We start from the raw sequence: 21,502 nt of genomic DNA on the forward strand, positions 1-21,502 counted from the left end.
TATGTGATTCATAGGAAAGGGGTTTGATTCATCGCTGCTACAGACAATAAGTACTTTTAATTGAGTTTATACTTCTAAATCCACGTACTGATAAGTAAAACAAATAAAGAGCGATTGATTTGTTTTTAAATTATTTTTAAAAATTTTAAAAAGAAATAAAGTGCCTATTCCATTGTAGGTTTTTAACTTTTAAACTAGAAATTTAGCACAGCTGTGCAGACCTAGGGGAAACTAGTTCAGATATAGTGGCTTTCTCAATAAAAGCTTATTTTTACTGAAAATGTGTATTTTTAAATGCTCAAAATCATTCACATAACAATATTAACTCCAGTATTCTACATGAAAATGATCATTTTAAGTTTTTCTGTATGAAATAATACAAAGTCAATATGGTAATTTGAGTTTAGCTCTTAAAAACATCTCTCAAAACAAACAACAGACAAATCATAAAGATTATACTAAGAGAAATAAGCCAGATGAGAAGGACAAAGGTCGCTTGACTCCCTTATACGACATGTCTAGGTGGTCAAACAGGTAGAGGAAAAACAGTAGGACAACGGTTTGCAAGCGACCAAAGAGGGGGGAGATGGCAAGTTATCATTGAATGGGGCAGAGGATCTATTTGGGAAGATGAAGAGCGTTCTGGAATGGATGAGAGGGATGGTCTGACAACAATGTGAATTACAGAACTGTACACCTAAAGCAACAATTAAGATGGTGTTATGGTTGATACATGGTGTCAACTTGAGAAGTTTAGAAGTTTAACTAAGCAGCTCAGCAGGGAGCCAGGATCGTTCATTCCTTTGTAAACATCCTCATCCTGTGCAAGAGGAGGGCACAGAGATTTTGTGCGTGGTTCCCCCATCTGGGTTGGGGGTGGCCTGTGTAGAATATAAGAGAGAAAAAGAGGCTTGTACTCTCCCTTTTTTTGCTCCTGCTGCTTTGCTGTCTTCTGGCACCTTGAAGTGCTGCCCCTGTGCCAGGCCACCCTGCCTTGGAGCCAGCTGATGGCAGGCTGAAACCTCCACAAACTGTGAGCTAAATAAACCTTTCCTTCCTTCATCTTGGGTGTCGGGTGTTTTGTCTCAATAATGAGAGAAGAGTAACCAAGACAGATGGTAAATTTTATATTGTGTATGTTTTATCATAATTCCAAAATACAGTGATTACACTGAAACTCCACTTACGCTTACACCTAAAGTCATAAGAGGGTAACTGAATGGCTTTAAAAAGCCAACATAATTACTAGACAGTAAATTTTATTGCAGTAAAATCTAACTCATCCAGCATTTTATCAACTGAAAATGCCCATGAACTGCCTATTCCACAGAATATTGATAATGTGGACTCAAAATAATGAATAAGGATATCAACATCTAAAAATCTTCTCAAGCACAGACTTTTAGCACTGGAAAAGCCAATTCTGCTGACATCAACAGATCCTCTCATTTTCAGTCCCAGGAACTGAGGATCTGAGGAATAAATGACTTCCAAAACATCACAGAGCCAAAGGGACAGGGCTTTAACCCAAGCTCTCACTTCCTGGCTCCAACACTCATGCTTCTCCTACTGGCCCACCTTGGCAAATCTTTCATTCATAACACTCACGTATTCTGCGCATGCATCTTTGTCACTCTCACGTTACTGAAACACAACACCCAGCACCCACAGTTTAAAGGAGGAGAGGTTTACTTTGGTGCATGTCTTTAGTCTACAGTTGGCCAGCTCCAAGGCAGGAAAGCATGGCGGGAGGGCCTGAGTGGAAGAGACCTGCTCACATCATGGTGGTCAGAAGCAGAGAGAGCAGAGAAGGGAAGAGAGGGAGACAAACCCTTCCGGGTCACACTCCGAGTGGGTCACACCCCCAGTGGGTAGCCTCTTCCAACCAGAGTCAACTCCCCAGTGCCCCACCTTAAATTATAGGATGCCTATGATGCAATTACCCTTAAAAAGCTCTGCTTATGAGCTTTGGGGAGTGGGTTTATCCAGATATAAATCCTAACAGCATAGTAAAATTATAGTTCAATGATGGTGACTCTTTTAAAGTTTTCAATAATAAATAGCCCACAGAAGTACCTGTGCCACAGATTCACCACCACTGATACAGTAACTTTATTAAGGTATCTTTCTTAAGAGATATACCTTGAGAATTTTTTATCAGAAAAAAAGCAAATTAGAACACAAAATTCAAAATGAGAAATGAGAAATTTGATTATTGATTTTCAGGTTTGAGAACTAACATTTTTTAAATGGCAAAAATTTATTAAGAATGTATAGTAAGTTTAACATTTTTTAAATGGCAAAAATTTATTAAGAATGTATAGTAAGTTACCATAGACAACTGTGGCAAAACTCTTCCTGATACCTTGGATTTGTCCTTGGATTTATCCTGCATAAAAAATGAGGAAGAAAAACTTGTTTAATCTCTTAATGCCAAAATCGATTCACTCAACCAAATTTTACACTTTACTAAAAAAGTCAAGCATGTATTATCCCACTGGTCCAAACATACATTCTACTATTTTTAATGTGCTCAATGTTTGTCTTAGAATTCTTTTGTTTAGAGCAAGATAATAAAGAAAAAATTGTCAAAAGCTTTAGAAAGTATACAAAGCTTTTCATCTATCCCAACTTTGAAGGATTTATCTGAACTTACTGTTCAGAGCTCACTCTGTTTTACTTCCCTTCTGTATTGCTAAAATGTCATGTCCATTCTTACCGAAACACCAGAAAAACCCACTTCCTAAGGTGACAATGTGTTCAAAGCAACAAGTCCCCAACCCCCGTAAGTATCACTTGTATTCCTCAGCAGCATCTGCCATGCAAAAGTGCTGCTGCCCCTTGGTGGTGGACAGGGATGGCACCCAGCGAGGAGAAAGCTCTGGCGACAGTGGTAACACAGTGTGCTGATCTGTGCAGCAGATGGTGGGAGCGCTGCCCCCCTGCTCAGATCCACCCTTCTGCCCTCCTTTGGGCTCCAAGCTCAAAGCTCCAGGAGCCCCGAACACACCTCCCCTGCCAACGCCACACCACGGTGAAGGACACTGAGGACACACCATGAGAGCGAGGCCTTTCCTCCTGGGCCCAGGGCTTCCTCTCCTGGGATTCCTGGTGCAGACACCAGCAGTCAGCGCCCTGATGGGGCAGCCTCCCTCCCCAAGCTCCCCTGGCCTTCCCAGGGTGGCTTCCCTGGCCTCCTCATGCCAGGGGGAGGCTTCCTTCCACCTCAGCCTCCCGCAGTGCTGTCCTCCTGCCAGCCAGGCCAGGAACTGCCCCTCCATGGTCCCTCTAACAGTGACCAGAGCCAAAGCCTCTTCCAGGCGGTCTGAGCCCAAGCTCGGGGAAGGACAGCCCTTCTGCATGTGTCCCTTGGCTCTGTCCCTTGCTTGTCCTTCACACCTGCTGTCCCTGCCTCTGTACCGCAGCTGTGCTGTCCAGACAGCACCCATCAGCCTCCTGTAGGCACGGAGCACTTGTACTGTGCTCCTCTGAGATGAGGATGCAGAATACACACTAGATTTTGAAGACAGTGCAAAACACAGAGATTACAAGTTATCTCATTAATAATTCTTTATATGAATTTGAGTGTATTTGATATTGTCTTAAGAAGTTTACACTAATGAACTTAAACACCACCCTGTGAGTTCTATTCCACCGCTTTGGTGCCCGGGGCACGGAGAAGGAAAGGTGTTCTTCCACCTGCAGGAAGTGCACAGTCCCGTGAATGCTACTGAAGGAGAAAGGAGAGGGGCTGGGCTCTGCAGGGTGGCTGGTCTCCACAGAGCGGGGCAACAACAAGCTACTGAAGGCAGAGGGAGCCCCCAGAAACGGGGGCTCTGAGAGAACGGCAGGCTTGAGGGAGACGCTGGGATGGACCACGAGGGGACCCGGACCAGCTCGGCCGAATTCATCCTTTCCTTCCTCGAGGAGGTACTGCCCTCCTGCCACGTCCTGGGTCTTCAGCCACAGTCAGGCCTAATCCCTCCCATCACAGAGGCTACGTTCTGGAGGTCACAGGGCCATTTCAGAACAGATACACCATGTGACATCGGGAAGTAATGTGTACAGCGGAGAAAAGCCAAGCAGGGGAAAGGGGAGGAGCAGAGGGATGCCAGTGAGAGGAGGTGGTGAGAGGTCTCTGGAGTCATGTCTTGGTGGGGACATGGATTAAGGGCAAGGGGGGACGTGGAGCTGGATGGAAAGCTGCTACTATGTCCCAGAGGACACAGGCTTTGGGGCTGGTCTGGTCTGGCCAGCAATACACATCCACCGCAGTCCCTCTTGCAGTGACCTTAAATCCCGGCTTGCTGGACATGGCCATGGTTGACACTTACTGCCCCAGCGTAAGTATCCTTTGCTGTTGATGACACGTCATTCTTGGTGATAAATTATGTTGTTACCCTATGCATCGTGCAGGGACACACAGTGTACTCTGTATAAATGGTCCCAGCAGCAGTGAACAGCATACAGGAGGAACAAGGGAACCAGCAGACTCTTGAAATCACCCAGACAATGGGAGACGCATTTCCGGATGGTGCCGGAGGTCTCCGCAGCACAGCGCTGAGCACACCACTCCCAAGCACTGAGGGTGAGGAGCACTCAGAGGAGCCCCATCTTCATCTTGGTCCTCAAAGCCCCCCTCAGTGAGCTCCAAGCTTTTCCATCTCAGACTCTCTTGTTCCTCTGTTGCCAGCTGAGTGATTCGCGCTGCCCAGAGAAGTTAAGAGCTGCCCCCTGCCCCCCTCAACGTCTGGCCTCGGAGGCAGGGTGCACCCCGCAGTGTACCCCCATAGGGGACCACTGACCCCCGCTGCAAGGGAGAGGCCCTGCAGTGTCTGAGACTTCGAGGCCCTGTGTTAGTCACCTCCTCAAGGCCACCACCCGCCCTCCAAAGCTCCCAGATAAAATCTGGTCCTTTCTGCAAAATGAGGATCAAAAAGTTTACACGGTCTTTCTTAACTTCAGGTAACAATTTAAAGAACCAAAATTTATCAAAAATAAAAACAAAAATTAATAAACGTGCCTAGAAATCTCTTCTAGGGTAAAGCACCCGCCGGCCTCCAGCAGGGACCTAGCACTTACACTGCGCTCCACTGGAATGAGATGTGCAGAGCACACACCAGGCTCTGAAGACAATACGAAACACACGAATACAAGTTATCTTGTTAATAATGCCTTATATTACTTTTACATTAGTTTCATATTGTTCTTTACATTAGTTTCAATTGTTCTTTATGTTAATTTTATTTTGTTCTAAAGAGTTTACATCAAGGAGCTTCTTCAATATTCTCAAAAACCACGAGGTAAGTGCTCTTCACGAAAGGCATTTTGCCCACTTGCGGGAAGTACACAGTTTAGAACTAGGAAAGCCACCCGCTTCAAGATCATCAGATCCTCTGACTTTCCTATCGAGAATCTCAGGCTCAGCAACTGCTGGAATGTCACGGAGCCTGGCAACAAAGCTGCCACCCAGGCCCTCGCTGCCTGTCGGGGACACTCACATTCCCCTCCCCACCACCCTGACAGGCCTTGCACTCCTAATACACACGAACCCTGCACATCCCAGGGGATTCTAGAAACAGGGAAGTTATTAATCCAGATGTTTCCTAAGATATGTGCCTCAAAGAACATCTCCATCAGAACAGAATCAAAGGAAACACAGAATTTAACATCAGAAAACCAGCAACATATTTTCAAATTATTGAACTGCAAAATTAGTAAACAATATTATTATAAAAGCAACACAAGTGATGATACGTGGTAAATTACCATGGACAACTGTGGTCGGGACTTTCCTGGTGCCTTGCATTTCTCTTTGCTGACTGGTTTATCCTGTAAATATAAAAAAAATGAAACCTTTAGCATCTAGCACTAAACACGATTCACTCAACTAAACTGTACAGCACGTGGGTCATCCAAAAGAGTGCGCTAGTTACTCCTGTATGCATAGAGAAAATCCTGTGAGCCACTAAGGCATCACTTGCCAAGTTTGTTCAATGGGAAACTGATTGTATTTACTCCTGGGAATTTACCTGAATCTAATTAGTGTCCAAAGCTCACGCATCTGCACCTTCCTTCTCTATGGAAAAAAATTCCTTCATTTTCCAGAATAACCCACTTCCTAAGGTGACGATGTGTTCAAAGCAACAAGTCCCCAGCCCCCGTAAGTATCACTTGTATTCCTCCACAGCGTCCACCATGCAAAAGTGCTGCTGCCCTTTGGTGGTGGACAGGGATGGCACCAGCGAGGAGAAAGCTCTGGGGACAGTGGGTGCTGATCTGTGTGCTTCCCTGCTCAGATCCACCCTTTATGCCCTCCTTTGGGCTCCAAGCTCAAAGCTCCAGGAGCCCCGAACACACCTCCCCTGCCAACGCCACACCACGGTGAAGGACACTGAGGACACACCATAAGAGCGAGGCCTTTCCTCCTGGGCCCAGGGCTCCCTCTCCTGGGATTCCAGGTGCAGACACCAGCAGTCAGCGCCCTGCCCAGGGCAGCCTCCCTCCCCAAGCTCCCCTGGCCTTCCCAGGGTGGCTTCCCTGGCCTCCTCATGCCAGGGGGAGGCTTCCTTCTACCTCAGCCTCCCGCAGTGCTGTCTCCCTGCCAGCCAGGCCGGGAACTGCCCCTCCAGGGTCCCTCTAACAGTGACCAGAACCAAAGCCTCCGCCAAGAGGTCTGAACCCGAGCTCGGGGAGGGACGGCCCTTCTGCGTGTGTCCCTCAAGCTCTGTCCCTTAGACCTGCCCTTCACATCTGCTGTGCCTGCCTCTGTACAGACAGCACCCACTGGCCTCCTGTAGGTACTGAGCACTTGTACTGTGCTCCTCTGAGACATGTTTACATATTTATTACATAAAAACAGAGAATGGCCTTTATGCCACTGCTGCACTGGTTTACAAGGCTGCCACAACAATGCATCGCAGGTTCAGTGATCGAAACAACATGGGATTCGTTTCTTCGTAATTTGAAGTCGAAGTGTGGACAGGGTTGGTTTCTTTTGAGGTCCTGTGCTTCTCCTGGAGTCTTCGTGTCATCATCACTCTGCCGGGTCCTAATTCCTTTTTCCTACAAGTCCTGTTGGGGTAGAACCCACCGCTGAGACTTCAGTCTAAATTAATCACCTTATTAAAGACCATCTCCAAGCACAATCACATTCTGAATTCAGCATCTAAAGGGAGAGACACAACTTTAATCCAAACCCTTAATAAAATTTCATGGTGGAAGTTGGTGAAGCCTCCTTGGATGTGGCATTGAGACACCTGGTAACCCTAATGCTTAGCAAGGTGACAGCAGAGAGGAGCCCAGCTCTCGGGATCAGGAAACTAACTGTGGAGAAACAGAAGACAACCATGAAAAGACCAAAGCCGCCTAGGGCTGCGCACCCCAGGAAAAGCCCCCCGTTATTATCAGCATGGAATGCAGTATGGGGTTCTGTGTGACAGTGAGCCCTCTGCACGGCAACTATGGTGGCATTGCCAGCAGCCACGTAAGGAGGCTGAGACTGAGCTGCTCCTGGATCCAAAGTCACAGAACAACTCCACCTCAGGGTCTCTGGGGACAACCTGCCATATTGTCCTCTTGGAAATAGTTGTTCAAGTTACAAAAGTGAAGCATACAAAATAGACATTCAAACAGCGAGACTGCAAACGGTTCTTTTCAACGATCCAACAAAAACCTAGTAACATGGTTATCAATCCTACACACTTAAACATACATGCAGTTATATCTTTTAGAGCACTTTCTTTTCCTCTCTTTTTTACAACAGCAATTACACATTTTGGATTTTATTACTCTTACAGTTCTTATTACGTTTTACACTAGAGACACAATGTGATTTTTATAAATATGATTATTTCTTTCACTAATAAGAATAGTTGTCTCCATTTGCCTATGAAGGCCTCATGATCAACCTTTATATAGCTGAGTAATATTCTATTGTATAAAAGTACCACACCTGTTTTATCCACTCTGCGATTGGTGGGCATTTTGGTTGTTTCCAAGATTTAGCTATTACACATTGTGCTGCTATGAACATGGGTGCGCATATATCGCTGTGATATGACCTTTTCAGTTTTTCTGGGAAAATCCGCAGGACAGGAATAACTGGATTGAATGAAACCTCCAATCCTAGTCTTCTGAGAATTCTCCATACTGACTTCCATAACGGTTGCACAGTCTACACTCCCACCAACAGTGGAGCAGTGTCCTTTTTCCCTGCATCCTCACCAACATTTGTTATCAGTTGATTTCTTGATGGCAGCCATTCTTTCTGGAGTGAGATAAAATCTCAATGCTTTTTCAATTTGCATTTCTCGAATGACCAGTGATGGTGAACATGTATTTATTTGCCATTTGTATATCTACATCTGAGAACTGTGTTTTCATCTCAGATGCCCATTTTTGGAGAGGATCTTTGAATTTAAGGGGCTTGATGTTTTTCATTCCTTTATATGTTCTTGATGTAAGTCCTTTTTCTGAGGGGTTGCTGGCTAAAATTCTTTCACATTGTGTGGATTTTCTTTTACTTTGTTGGTGATTTCTTTTGAAGTGCAGAAACTTTTCAATAATATGAGATCTCAGTTGTTGATTCTTTGAAGTGTTTCCCGTGCAGACTGCGTTTTGTTCATGAATTCTCTGCCTACCTCTACGTGTCCAAGGTTTCTGCCTACCTTGTCTTCCTATAGATTTAGTGTTTCTATTTTAATATTTAGCTCCTTGATCCATTTACACTTTAGTTTTGTGCATGGTAATAGGCATGGTAATAGGCATCTAGTTTCGGTCTTTGGCATGTGGAGAGCCAATTTTTCCAACACCATTTATTAAAGAGGCTATCTTCCTTTGTTTAGCTCCTTTACTCAAATATCAGGTGGCTGAGTGTCTTTGTAGTTGTGCTTGCATCTTCTAATCTGTTCCATTGATCCTCAGATCTAGTTCTCTGCCAGTACCATGCTGATTTTATCACTGTGGTTTTGTAGTATAGTTCAAAGTCAGAAATTGAGATGCCTCCTGCCTTGCCTTTGTTGCCCAGAATTGCCTTTGCTATTGTAGGTTTCTTCTGTTTCCAAATGAATTTTAGGAGTGTTTTCTCTAGATTTGTGAGGTATGTTAATGGTATTTTGACTGGGGTTGCATTAAATCTGTATAACAGTTTTGGGACTGTGGCCATTTTCACAATGTTGGTTCTTCCTAGTCAAGAGCAAGGAATATCCTTCCATTTTCTAATATTCTCTTCAATCTCCTTTTTCAGTGTAGCATAATTTTCAGCATATAGGTCTTTGACATTCTTAGTTAGGTTGATTCCTAAGTATTTCATTTTTTTAGATGCTATTGTGAAGGGCAATATTTCCATATTTTCTCTCTTGGTGAGTTTTTGTGTACAGGAATGTTACTGATTTTTGAGCATTGACGTTGTATCCAGCTACACTGCTGAATTTTTTTTTACCTCTAGTAATCTTTTAATGGAGTCTTTGGGTCTTCTATATAGAGTATAATGTCATCTGCAAATAGTGATAATTCAACTTCTTCCTTTCCTATCTTTATTCCTTTTATTTCTTTCTCTTGTCTGATTGCTCTGGCTAGTGTTTCCAGAACTATATTGAATAAGAGTGGTGATAGTGGACATCCTTGTATTGCTCCTGATTTTAAAGTGAAAGCTTTGTTTTTGTCCATTTAGTATAATGTCGGCTGTTGGTTTGTCATAGATGGCCTTTATAATATTGAGGTAGACACCATGTATTCCGAGTTCCTGAAGGGTTTTTATCATGCACAGGTGTTGGACTTTATCAACATCTTCATCTTTTTCTGCATCTATTGAGATGACCATGTGGTTTTTGTTTTTAGCTCTGTTGATGTGGTGTATTACATTTATTGATTTGTGTATGTTAAACCATCCCTGCATTTCTGGAATGAATCCCACTTGGTCATGATGTATAATCTTCTTGATGATTTGCTGCATTCTATTTGCTAGTATTTTATTGAGAATCTTTGCATCAATGTTCATTAGTGAGATTGGCCTATAGTTCTCCTTTTTGGCTGGGTCTTTCTCTGGTTTGGTATGAGAGTAATACTTGCCTTCAGGAATTATTTAGGGAGGATTGCTTCCTTTTCAATTTCACTGAAGAGTTTAAGGAGTATTGACATCAAATCTTTTCTAAATTTCTTGTAGAATTCAGTTGTGAATCCATCAGGACCTGGGCTTTTCTTTGTTGGTACATTTTTAATTATGTTTTCAATTTCAATAGCTGATATTGGGATATTCAAAATTGTTATATCTTCTTGGTTGAGCTTTGGTAGTTCATATGTTTCTAGAAATCTGTCCATTTCCTCTGTGTTTTCCACTCTCTGTGAGTCAAGATTTTCAAAGTAGGTATGTATGGTCTTTTGAATTTCCATGGGATGTGTAGTAATTTCCCCCCTTTTCAGTCCTTGTTGCATGAATTTGGGTTTTTTTCTTTTCTATTATAAGGTTAGCTACAGGTTTGTCAATTTTGTTTATTCTCTCAAAAAAGCAGGTTTTTGGTTCATTAATTCTTTGTATTCTTCTGTAGTTTCAATTGCACTGATTTCTGCTCTACTCTTTACAATTTCCTCTCTTCCATGAGCTTTGGGTTTAACTTGTTCTTCTTTTTCTAGAAGCTTGAGATGAAGCATTAGGTTGTTTCTTTGTGCTCATTCTGTTTTCCTGATTTGACAATTTATTGCTATGTATTTCCCTCTTAAGACCGCTTTCGTTGCATCCCACAAATTACAGTATGTTGTTTATGCATTTTATATTAAAAAAAATTAAAAGAAAGAAGGAGATTAAGATAAAAGAGGACATAACAACATAGTAACACAGGTCAGAACAGAACAATTTAAGCAACATAATGTTTCACCACAAGATAACCCAACATAAGAGTAGCTACCAGAGTGTCTCTTTCCTTGAAATATTTGAGTATAACTTCGTATATTAAAGCATCAAACACAACATGACAGCGTAAAACCATTCAAGATAATGAAAGTATTACAGGATATTTAGAACCAACTAACTGAAAATGAACAATGGTTTCTATATTATCTCCTTGTCTATAAAACATTTTGTTTATACTATCACATATAATAAAATCTAATAAGACACAACATGATAAACCAATGGAGACAGAAGAACAAAAGTGTCATGGGACTTCAAAACAAGATGATATTAAATATGCACCAGCTATTATATTGTCTTGTTTTCTTCAAAATAACTGTTCATACCATCACAGACATAAAATCAAACAACCCAGTATAAAAGCATCCAAATAATGGATGAAACCATTATAAGGCTTCAAAGCAATATAATAGGGAATCACATTTACCACATTCTTTTATGTACTCTTACCATTTCTTACACTAGGGAAACTATTCGGTATCTATACACATGAGTTTGATTTATTTCACTTATGAGGATGGTCTCAAGCTGTGCCCATTTATTTATAAATATCTCAATGTGATCATTCTTTATAGCTGAGTAGTACTCCATTGTATAAAAATACCACAGCTTTTTTATCCATTCCTCAGTTGATGGACACTTAGGTTGTTTCCAAGATCTGCCTATTACAAATTGTGCTGCTATAAACATGGGTGCACATATATCACTGTGGTTTGATGTTTTCAGTTCTTCTGGGAATATGCCTAGAAGTGGAATAGCTGGAACAAATGGGACTTCCAATCCCAGCTTTTTGAGAGATCTCCAGACTGACCTCCACAATGGTTGCACCAGTCTACACTCCCACCAACAGTGCAGGAGAGTTCCTTTTTCCCCACAGCCTCTCCAGCATTTGTTGGTGGTGTTTTTCTTGATCCTGGCCATTCTTTCAGGAGTGAGATGGAATCTCAGTGTGGTTTTAATTTGCATTTCTCTAATGAGTAATATGATGAACATTTTTTCATGTATTTATTTGCCATTTGTATTTCTTCATCCGAGAATTTCAGGATTGGATCTTTGAATTTTGGGGGGTCTGATTTTTTTAATTCTTTATATGTTTAGAAAGTCCTCTGTCTGAGGGACAGTTCACTAAGATTTTTTCCCAGTTTGTGGGTTTCTTTTCACTATGCTGGAGATTTCTTTCGATGTGCAGAAACTTTTTAATAAGAGGTGATCCCAGTTAATGATTCTGGAAAGTACTTCCTGTATGGTTTGATTCATGAATTCTCTACCTACCCCTATGTCTTCAAGGTTTTTACCCAATTTGTCTTTCAATAGATTTAATGTTTCTGTTTTAATATTCAGATCTTTGATCCACTTAGATTTTAATTTAGTATACAGTGATAGGCATGGGTCTAGTTTAAGTTTTTGGCATGTGGAGAGCCAGTTTTTCCAACACCATTTATTAAAGAGACTGTCATTCTTCCAGTGAACCTGCTTGGCTCCTTTATCAAAGATAAGGTGGTTGATGGGGCTGGGGGTTTAGCTCAGCGGCATAAGTACCTGCCTTGCTAGCAGGCGGTCGTGAGTTCGATCCCCGGTACCGATAAAAATGAAAAAGACAAAAAAAAAAAAAAAAAAACAAAAAAAAAAAAAAAACAAAGATAAGGTGGTTGAGTGTGTTTGTAGTTGTGGTTGTATCTTCTAATCTATTCCATTGATCTTCAGCTTTGTTTTGATTCCAATACCATGTTGATTTTACTACTGTTGCTTTGTAGTGTAACTTCAAGTCAGGGAATGTGACGCCTCCTGCCTTGCCTTTGCTGCTTAGAACTGTCTTTGCTATTCTAGGTCTCTCCTGGTTCCAGATGAATTTGAGGACTGATTTCTCTAGATCCATAAGGTATGTTGATGGTATTTTTTATTGGGATTGCATTGAATCTGTATGGAAGTTTTGGGAGAATGGCCATTTTCACAATATTTATTCTTCCTATCCATGAGCAAGGGATGTCTTTCCAGTTTCTGAGATCACCTTCAATTTCTTTTTTCAGTGTATTATAATTTTCCCTATATAGGTCTTTCACTTCTTTCATGAGAATAATTCCTACATATTTCATTTTTTTTGGATGCTAGTGTGTGGGTGTGGCTTCTCTTATTTCTCTGTGATTTTGTTGTCAGTGTATAGAAATGCTTGCTATTGATTTTTAAGTATTTTGTATCCAGCTACATTGCTGAATTTATTTATTATATCTAAGGAGTCTTTCAATGGAGTTTTGGGGGGTCTTCTACGTAGAGTATCATGTCATCTGCAAATAATGATACTTTAACTCTTCTCTTCCTATCTTTACCCCTTTTATTTCTCTCTCTTGTATAATTGCTCTGGGTAGTATTTCCAGTACTATATTGAATAGGAGCGGGGATAAGGGACATCCTTGTCTTGTGCCTAATTTTAAGGTAAAAGCCTTTTTTTGGCCATTTAGTGTAATACTGGCTGTTGGCTTGTCATAGATAACCTTTATTATATTGAGGTAAAGACCATCTATTCCAATTTTCTGTAAGATTCTTATCATAAATGAATGTTGGACCTTATCAAAAGCTTTTTCTGCATTTACAGAAATGATCATGTAATTCTTACTTTTGGCTTTATTGATATGGTGGATTACATTTATTGATTTATGTACGTTGAACCATCCCTGCATGCCTGGGATGAATCCCACTTGGTCATGGTGTATGATCTTCATGATGATTTGCTGCATCCTATTTGCCAATATTTTATTAAGGATTTTTGCATCTGTGTCATTAGGAAGATTGGCCTGTAGTTCTCTTTTTTAGTTGGGTCTTTCTCAGGTTTTGGTACTAGAGTAATATTTGCTTTCAGGAATGACTTAGGAAGGATTGCTTCCCTTTTAATTTCATTGAAGAGTTTGAGGAGTGTTGGCAATGTCTTCTTTGTATTCTTGTAGAATTCTGCAGTGAATCGATCTGGGCCTGGGCTCTTCTTTGAAGGTAAGGACTTAATTACATTATCACTTTCATTAATAGAAATTGGGTTATTCAGCAGTTTTACATCTTCTTGACCTAGCTTTGGTACTTCATATGTTTCTAGGAATCTATCTATTTCTTCTGTGTTATCAACCCTATGAGAGTAGAGGTTTTCAAAATAGGTGCTGCTGATCTTCTGTATTTCTACAGAGTCTGTATTGATTTTGACTTTTTCATTTCTTATTGCATGAATTTGAGCTTTTTCTTTCCTGTTTTTAATAAGATTGGCTAGGGGCTTATGAATTTTATTTATTCTTTCAAAGAACTAACTCTTTGATTCATTGATTCTTTGTATTGTTTTCTTAGTCTCTATTGCATTAATTTCTGCTCTGATTTTTATACTTCCCTCCCTTCTTTGGCTTTGGGCTTGACTTGCTCTTCTTTTTCTAGCTGTTTGAGGTATAGCATCAGGTTATTTATTTGTATTTGTTCTGTTTTCCTGATGTGGGAACTCAGTACAATAAATTTTCCTCTGAGGACAGCTTTCATTGCATCCCACAGATACCAATAAGTTGTATTTGTATTTTCATTTGCTTGTAGGTATTGCTTAATTTCTTCTTTAATTTCCCCTGTGACCCACTAATTACTCAACAGTGTGTTATTCAGTTTTCATGTGTTTGTGGGATTTTTGCTGTATCTTTTATCATTAATTTCTAATTTCATGGCAGTACAATCCAATAACATGCATGGGATAATTTCAACTCTTTTGCATTTATTTAAATATGTTCTGTGAGCTAATATATGATCTGTTTTAGAGAATGTCCCAGGTACTGCTGATAAAAATGTGTATTCTGATGTTGTTGAATGGAGCACTCTGTATATATCTATCAAGCCCATTTGTTCACATGTGTGATCCAGTTCTGTTATTTCTTTGCTGATTTTCTGTCTGATTGATCTGTCCCTTGGTGTCAATGGTGTGTTAAGGTCTCCTGTTATAATTGTGTTACTGCTAATTTGGTTTTTCATTTCTATTAATAATTTCTTTATGTAGGAGGCACCAACAGAGGACATTCTGGGACTGGGCAGACTTGCGGGAACAGGACACTGTAGTGACTTCAGTCACATATCCCCCTCTCAAGCGGGACTGGTGAGCAGTGCCTAGCCTACGTGACGCTGCTGGCTGAGACCCAGTAGGTAGCACAGCCCAGGTCCCAGCACCTAAAGGTGACCTGGAGGGGCGGGCCCTGCATAGGCTGCCTGGTCCATAACTCCCTGGTGCACTGTGGTGGGCGGGAACACCTAGCCAGCACAATTCAATCAGACTGTGGCCAAAAGGGAAGGAAGCTGGGCCTCCTATATACGCTTGCATATATAAGGAACAAAGAATATGGGAAGAGGGAGCAACAAGAAAGGCCCCTCGGCCCCCAATCCTGAGAAACAGGCAGTAGCAGACACCACACCAATAGACATAAAGTACTATCACCAGAGCCTCATAGACGAGTTCAGGAATGAAGTTATTAATGACCTGAAGCTAGAAATAAGCAGAATAGTTAGAGAAATGCTAAGCACCACCCAAGAAAAAACAGATGGTGGGATGGAAGAACAGAAAAAGAGGGGAGAATTGTTTGATGGAAAAAATAGAGAAAGCATAGAATATGTGAAGCAGGTTCAAAGAGGTTACCAGGAAACTTAGAACTCTATCGAAAACTGGCATAACAGCTTGAAAGAAACTAAGGATAGATTATCTGAACTGGAGGCCAGATTTGTAATATGGGAGCATGAAATAAAAAACTTCTTAAAAATAACAAAGAAACAAACAGCAATAATACAAAGACTAGAAGATGATAAGAGGATCTATAACTTAAGAATTAAGAACATAAAAGAAGAAGTAGAGACACAAACAAATGAACTACAAAAGCTACTCGCAGAAATAATCCAGGAGAATTTTCCTAATTTAGCAAAAGGTAAAGATACCCAGATGTATGAAGCATTCAGGACCCCAGCCACCTACAACCCAAACAGAGCTACACCCAGACATATAATAATCAAAATACCAGAAATCCAATATAAGAACAGAATATTAAAAGCCATCAGAGACAAGAAACAGATCACTTACAAGGGAACACCCATCAGAATTACAGCAGACTTCTCAGCACAAACCATCAAATCATGAAGAGCGTGGGGGGAAATAATTCAAGCTTTGAAAGATAATAATCTCCAGCCAAGATTGATATATCCTGCACAACTATCCCTGGAAATCAATGGAAAAACAAGGTGCTTCCAGGATAAAGAGAAACTAGGGGAATATTCAACCACCAATTCAACTCTACAGAGAATACTGCAGGATATTCTAAAAAAGAAAAATACGAAGAATCCAGACATAATGGCAGAGGGGCCACAATGAATGGAGCAGAAAACAAAATGAAGAAGACAAACTGACAAGTAATGACAGAAAAAGAGCTCAACAGAAAAGAGGCAGAGAAGACTGGATGATAGGAACAGCTATTTTGGAGAAAACAACGTCATAATAGGTAATGCTGATTTAGTATCATCTTGTTTTGAAGTCTCATCAAGCTTTTGCTCTTCTGTCTCCATTGGTCTTAGCATGTTGTATCTTATTGGATTTTATTATATGTGATAGTATAAACAAAAACTTTTATAGACAAGGAGATTATACAGAAACCATTGTTCATTTTCTGTTGGTTGATTCTAAATACCCTGTAATACTGTCATTCTCTTGAATGGTTTTACATTGTTTTGATATATTTGATGCTACAGTATACGAAGTTATACTCAAAGATTTCAAGGAAAGAGACAATATGGTAACTACTTTTATGTCGGGATTATCTTGTGGTAAAACACTATTTTGCTTAAATGGTTATGTTTTTTCTGCGCTGTTTTGTTGTCATGCCCTCTTTTATCTCAATCTCCATTTTATTATTTACTTTTTTATTTTATCCTTTTAATTAAGGGAAAAATAAATTTTAAAAAGCAGAATATATTATAGTAACCCACTTTGATTTACTATTAACTTGATTTGAAACCCTGTATTGCTCTCACCATCTTGTTTTGACTGATGTTCCTCTATTCTGTTTTGCTTGATAGTACCAGGTTCGAAAGTTTAGGCAACAGCTGTGAAGATAGTGGGATTCATTATGACGCCCATTCTGGTTGACTATTATCTACTTTTGAAGACCTGTAATGTCTCCAATGTTTTGGTTTTGTTGGTTTTGTTCTTTACTGTGTTGTTCAATTTTATTATAACTGATGGTATAGGCAATTCTATTAGAGATAGCAGGAGGCATTATGGTAACCATTGTTGATCACCTTATATTATGTTTTTACATTATCTATTATGTCCACCCTTTTGATTTGACCGACTCTGTTCTGTTATGTCACATTTGGTTTTACTCTCTTCCAAAAAAAGTAATAAGAACTGTGGGAACAATAAAACCTAAATGTGTAATAGTCATTGTACAAAAGAGAGGAAAGTGCTCTAAACGATATAACTGCATGTATATTTAAGTGTATAAGATAGAAAATGATATCACTGAGGTTTGTTGGATCATTGAACAGAACTGTTTGGTCTCACTGTTTGAATGTCCACTATGTAAGCTTTAATTTTGTAACTTGAACAAATATTTCTAAGATGACAATATGTAATCAATTAACTAGTGATTTCCTACTGTTTATTTTTTTCTGAAATTCTGTATAACTTGTACCCTTTCTCTGCTTTTTTTTCTTTTTCTCCTTAAATAAAATTTTAAAAAAAATTGTTTTATGTAACTGGGTGCTCTGGAATTTGGTGCATATATATTTAAGATTGTTATCTCTTCATCTTGAAGTTTTCCCCTAACCAGTATGTAATGACTTTCTTTATCTCTTCTGATCATTATTGGTTTAAAGTTCACATTGTCTGCAAGCAGAATAGCTACCCCTGCTTTTTGGGAGGGGTTCCTGTTGCATGAAGTATTGTTTTTCATTCTTTGACTTTCAGTCTGTGAGTATCCTTTTGGGTTAGATGGGTTTCTTGTAGACAGTATATGGTTGGATGTTGTTTCTTGATCCATTCTTCCATTCTGTTTCTTTTAATTCGTGCATTGAGACCATTTATATTAATGATTATAACTGTTATATGTTGGTTTATTATTGACATGTTATGTTATGTTTCTGCTGTTGAATCTTTATCTTTCCGGTCTGTTTAATTGTCTGCTTTGCTTAGTAGTTTTTTCCTATGCGTATCTAAACTGTCTTTCAGTATTCTTTGCAGGGTTGGCTTGGTGATCATGGAGTTCTTCAGCTGTGCTTTGTCATGAAAGTATCTTATTTCTCCATCGATTTTGAAGGACAGTTTTGCAGGGTGTAGTTTTACTTTTGGTTATGACTATTTGGAGTTCTATATGATTCACTGATCCTGATGTCAGTGATCCTTTCTGTTCTCATGTTTGGGAATTTTTCAGCTATTACTTCTCTAAATATCTTTTTGACATCCTTTATGTTGTTCCCTTCTTTTTCATTTATCCCTATCAATGGTATGTTGTTTTTCTTTGCATCATCTTGCAGTTATTGAATTACTATTTCCTGATGCCTTGTTATTTTTAAAAGATCTTGCCTTTCCTGTTCAATAGCTGCAATCCTGTCTTTGAGGTCTGAAATTCTATCTTCACTTTCACTGAGGCAGTTTTTACAACTTTCAATGGAATTGTTGATTTACTGTATATCTCTTTGCATCTGCTTTATGTATTCTGTTTGTTTCTTATATTGTTCATCCAGGGATTCTACTTTGTTTAGTTCCTCCAATTTTTTTATCTGTGTCTTCTTTAGATATGTTCAGCATCTCTTTCATTTCTTTTATCATTTCTTCTTTTACCTGGGAGATTATTTCTAGTTTGAATTCCTTTACAGCTTCCCAGATTTGCTTCTTTATTTCAGCTGCTATTACTTCAGGTATTTCAGGTATATGGCATGTATTTTCTTCTATGTTCATAGCTTCTAAGGTTTCTTGGGATGGGCTGGAGGCTTGATATTGCATTTTGGTCTTTCACTTTGTCATTTTACTATATTTCTGTGCCTCAAGTGTTGTTCCAAAGCCTCCCCTGAATGTGTCTCCTGTGCCCTAGGCTCCTGGGACTGAATAGAAGTTGCTGAGCCTGGTCCAGTTAGACCCTCAGGCCCTCCTGTGCCACCTTCAGTGTTCCAGGTAGCTGGGCAGGCACCTCACCACTGTGGATAATGGGTTAAAGCTCTCCCCAGGTGAAGACCAATGCCCTGGAACTCACTTCACCTACTCTCAAAGCCTATAATTGAAGGTCAGTGGGTGTAATATAGTTGGTTCACAAAACCTCCCAAGGCTAGTCTAGTGTGCCTGGGCTCTGGACGGGTCCTTAAGCTCTGGAAGAAATGATCTTAAAGTCTCCCAGGACTCAGGGTGGCATGCAAACTTACCCCAGCCCTCTGCTGAGTTTCCCAGTTTGGTAGAATGTCACTGGGCATGTCCTGGGCAGGCTTGAAGCCTGCCAAGCGCAGCCTAGTATGGCTGGGATCTGGGCAGGTCCTTGGGCTCCAGAAGAAATGATCTTATAGTCTCCCCTGGGCTCCAGATGGCACACAGACTCACTCCAACCACCAGCTGAGTGTCCCGATTTGGGAGAAGGTCACTGGGCATGTCCTGGGCAGGCCTGAAACCTGCCTAGTGCAGCCCAGTGTGGCTGGGCTCTGGGCGGGTCCTTGAACTTTGGAGGAGATGATCTTATAGTCTCCCCTGGGCTCTAGATGGTGCACAGACTCACACCAGCCACCAGCTGTTCCTGCATTTTTATTGAATTGTAGGTATTGCTTTATTTCTTAATTTCATCTGTAACCCACTAGTTGTTCAAAAGTTTGTTATTTAATTTCCATGTACTTGTGTAGGTTTTGCCATTTCTTTTGCCATTAATTTTCAATTTCAATGTGCTATGGTCAGATATTACACATGGGATCATTTCAATACCTTTGCAGTTATTTAAGAATGTTTTATGGGATAACATATGGTCTATTTTGGAGAATGTCCCATGTGCAGCTGAGAAGAATGTGTATTCTGATGTGGTTGGGTGGAACACTCTGTAGACATCTACCAAGTCCAATTGCTCACAGGTATGATTCAGTTCTGTCATTTCTCTGCTGACTTTTTGTCTAGTTGATCTATCTCTTTGTGACAATGGGGTATTAAGGCCCCCTGTGATAATTGTGTTCTTATATATTTGGTTTTTCATGTCCATTAGTATCTGTCTTATATAGTTGGGTGCTCCTGTATTTGGTGCATATATATTTATAATTGTTCATTTTTCCTCTTGTAATTTTCCACTTACAAGTATTTAGTGACCTTCTTTATCTCTTTTAATCATTTTAGGTTTGAAGTTCACACTGTCTGAAAATAGAATAATTAGCCATGTTTTTTTCTGGGTTCCTGTTGCATGGAATACTGTTTTCCATCCTTTGACTTTTAATCTATGAGTTTCTTTTTGGGTCAGATGTGTTTCTTGTATCCAGAATATTGTGGGATCATAATCCATTCTGTTAGCTTATTTCTTTTGGTAGGTGACTTGAGGCCATTTACATTTATGGATATCACTGATATGTACTGGTTCAACTTCACCATGTTATGTTCCAGTTGTTTGCTTTCTGCTTTCCCCCCTTATTTAATTGCTTGTCCTACCTGGTGATTTCTTTCTGTTGTTGTTCTGGCGATTGTGGTCATTTTTATCTCTATCTAGTATGTCTTTCAATACTCTTTCTAGGGTAGGGTTGGTTTGGTTTCTAGGGTAGGGTTGGTTTCTAGGGTTGGATGTGAATTTCTTCTGTTGTTCTTTGTCATGGAAGTACTTTGTTTCTCCACTAAATTTGAATGAAAGGGGCTTGGGATTTAGCTCAGCAGCATAAGCGCCTGCCTTGCAAGCAGACGGTTGTGAGTTCAGTCCCTGGTACCGATTAAAAGGAAAAAGACAAAAAAAAAAATTTGAATGAAAGTTTTTCTGGGTACATCAGTCTGGGTTGAAAGTTGTTTTCTTTTAGGGCTTGAAATACCTCACTCCAAGATCATCTTGACTTGAGGATCTGTGCTGAAAAGTCTGCTGTGATTCTAATAGGCTTTCCTTGATAGGTGAGTCGTGTCTTTTCTCTTAACAGCTTTTAGTGTTTATGTTTTTATGCTGTATGTCTGAGACCTTAATTATTGTATGTCTGGATGTAGATTTATGTTGGTTGTGACTGTTTGGCATTCTATATGCCTCACTTATCTGCATGTCTGATTTTTCCCCCATGTTTGGAAATTTTCTGCTATTACTTCTGTGAATATTTTAGTTATGTCATTTGCATTGACTCCTGAATCTTCACTGACGCTTATTACTCTTTATTGTTGCTCTTGTCATCTTGAAGCTGCTGGATTGTCATTTCATGCTGCTTTGTTATTTTTAAAAGTTCTATCCTTCCATGATCGCTAATTATGATCCTGTCCTCAAGGTCTGAAATCCTATCCTCAGCTTCATTTAAATGGTTTTGCCAGCTTTGAATAGAATTTTTTGTTTCTTGGATGTCTCTTTGGTTCATGAATTCTCCTTGTTTTCTATATTACTCATTCAAGGTTTCAATCAGTTTCCT

At 40.1% G+C, this 21,502-nt stretch overlaps 1 protein-coding gene across 1 annotated transcript in view; it reads right to left on the reverse strand.

Annotated features, from left to right (window-relative positions):
• The window catches only part of Dnah7 (dynein axonemal heavy chain 7), a 239,656-nt gene that overhangs the window by 212,281 nt on the left and 5,873 nt on the right, over window positions 1-21,502 (reverse strand). The window contains exons 2-3 of the mRNA XM_023562205.2: window positions 5,770-5,832; window positions 2,333-2,389 (exon numbers count right to left, since the gene is read on the reverse strand). Coding sequence (XP_023417973.1) covers window positions 2,333-2,389; window positions 5,770-5,832 — 120 coding nt within the window. The remainder of the gene's footprint in view (window positions 1-2,332; window positions 2,390-5,769; window positions 5,833-21,502) is intronic.

The sequence above is a fragment of the Cavia porcellus genome, unplaced genomic scaffold (assembly GCF_034190915.1).
Source record: "Cavia porcellus strain 051 isolate PalLab524CR breed Dunkin Hartley unplaced genomic scaffold, mCavPor4.1 scaffold_12, whole genome shotgun sequence".
Classification (NCBI taxonomy): domain Eukaryota; kingdom Metazoa; phylum Chordata; class Mammalia; order Rodentia; family Caviidae; genus Cavia; species Cavia porcellus.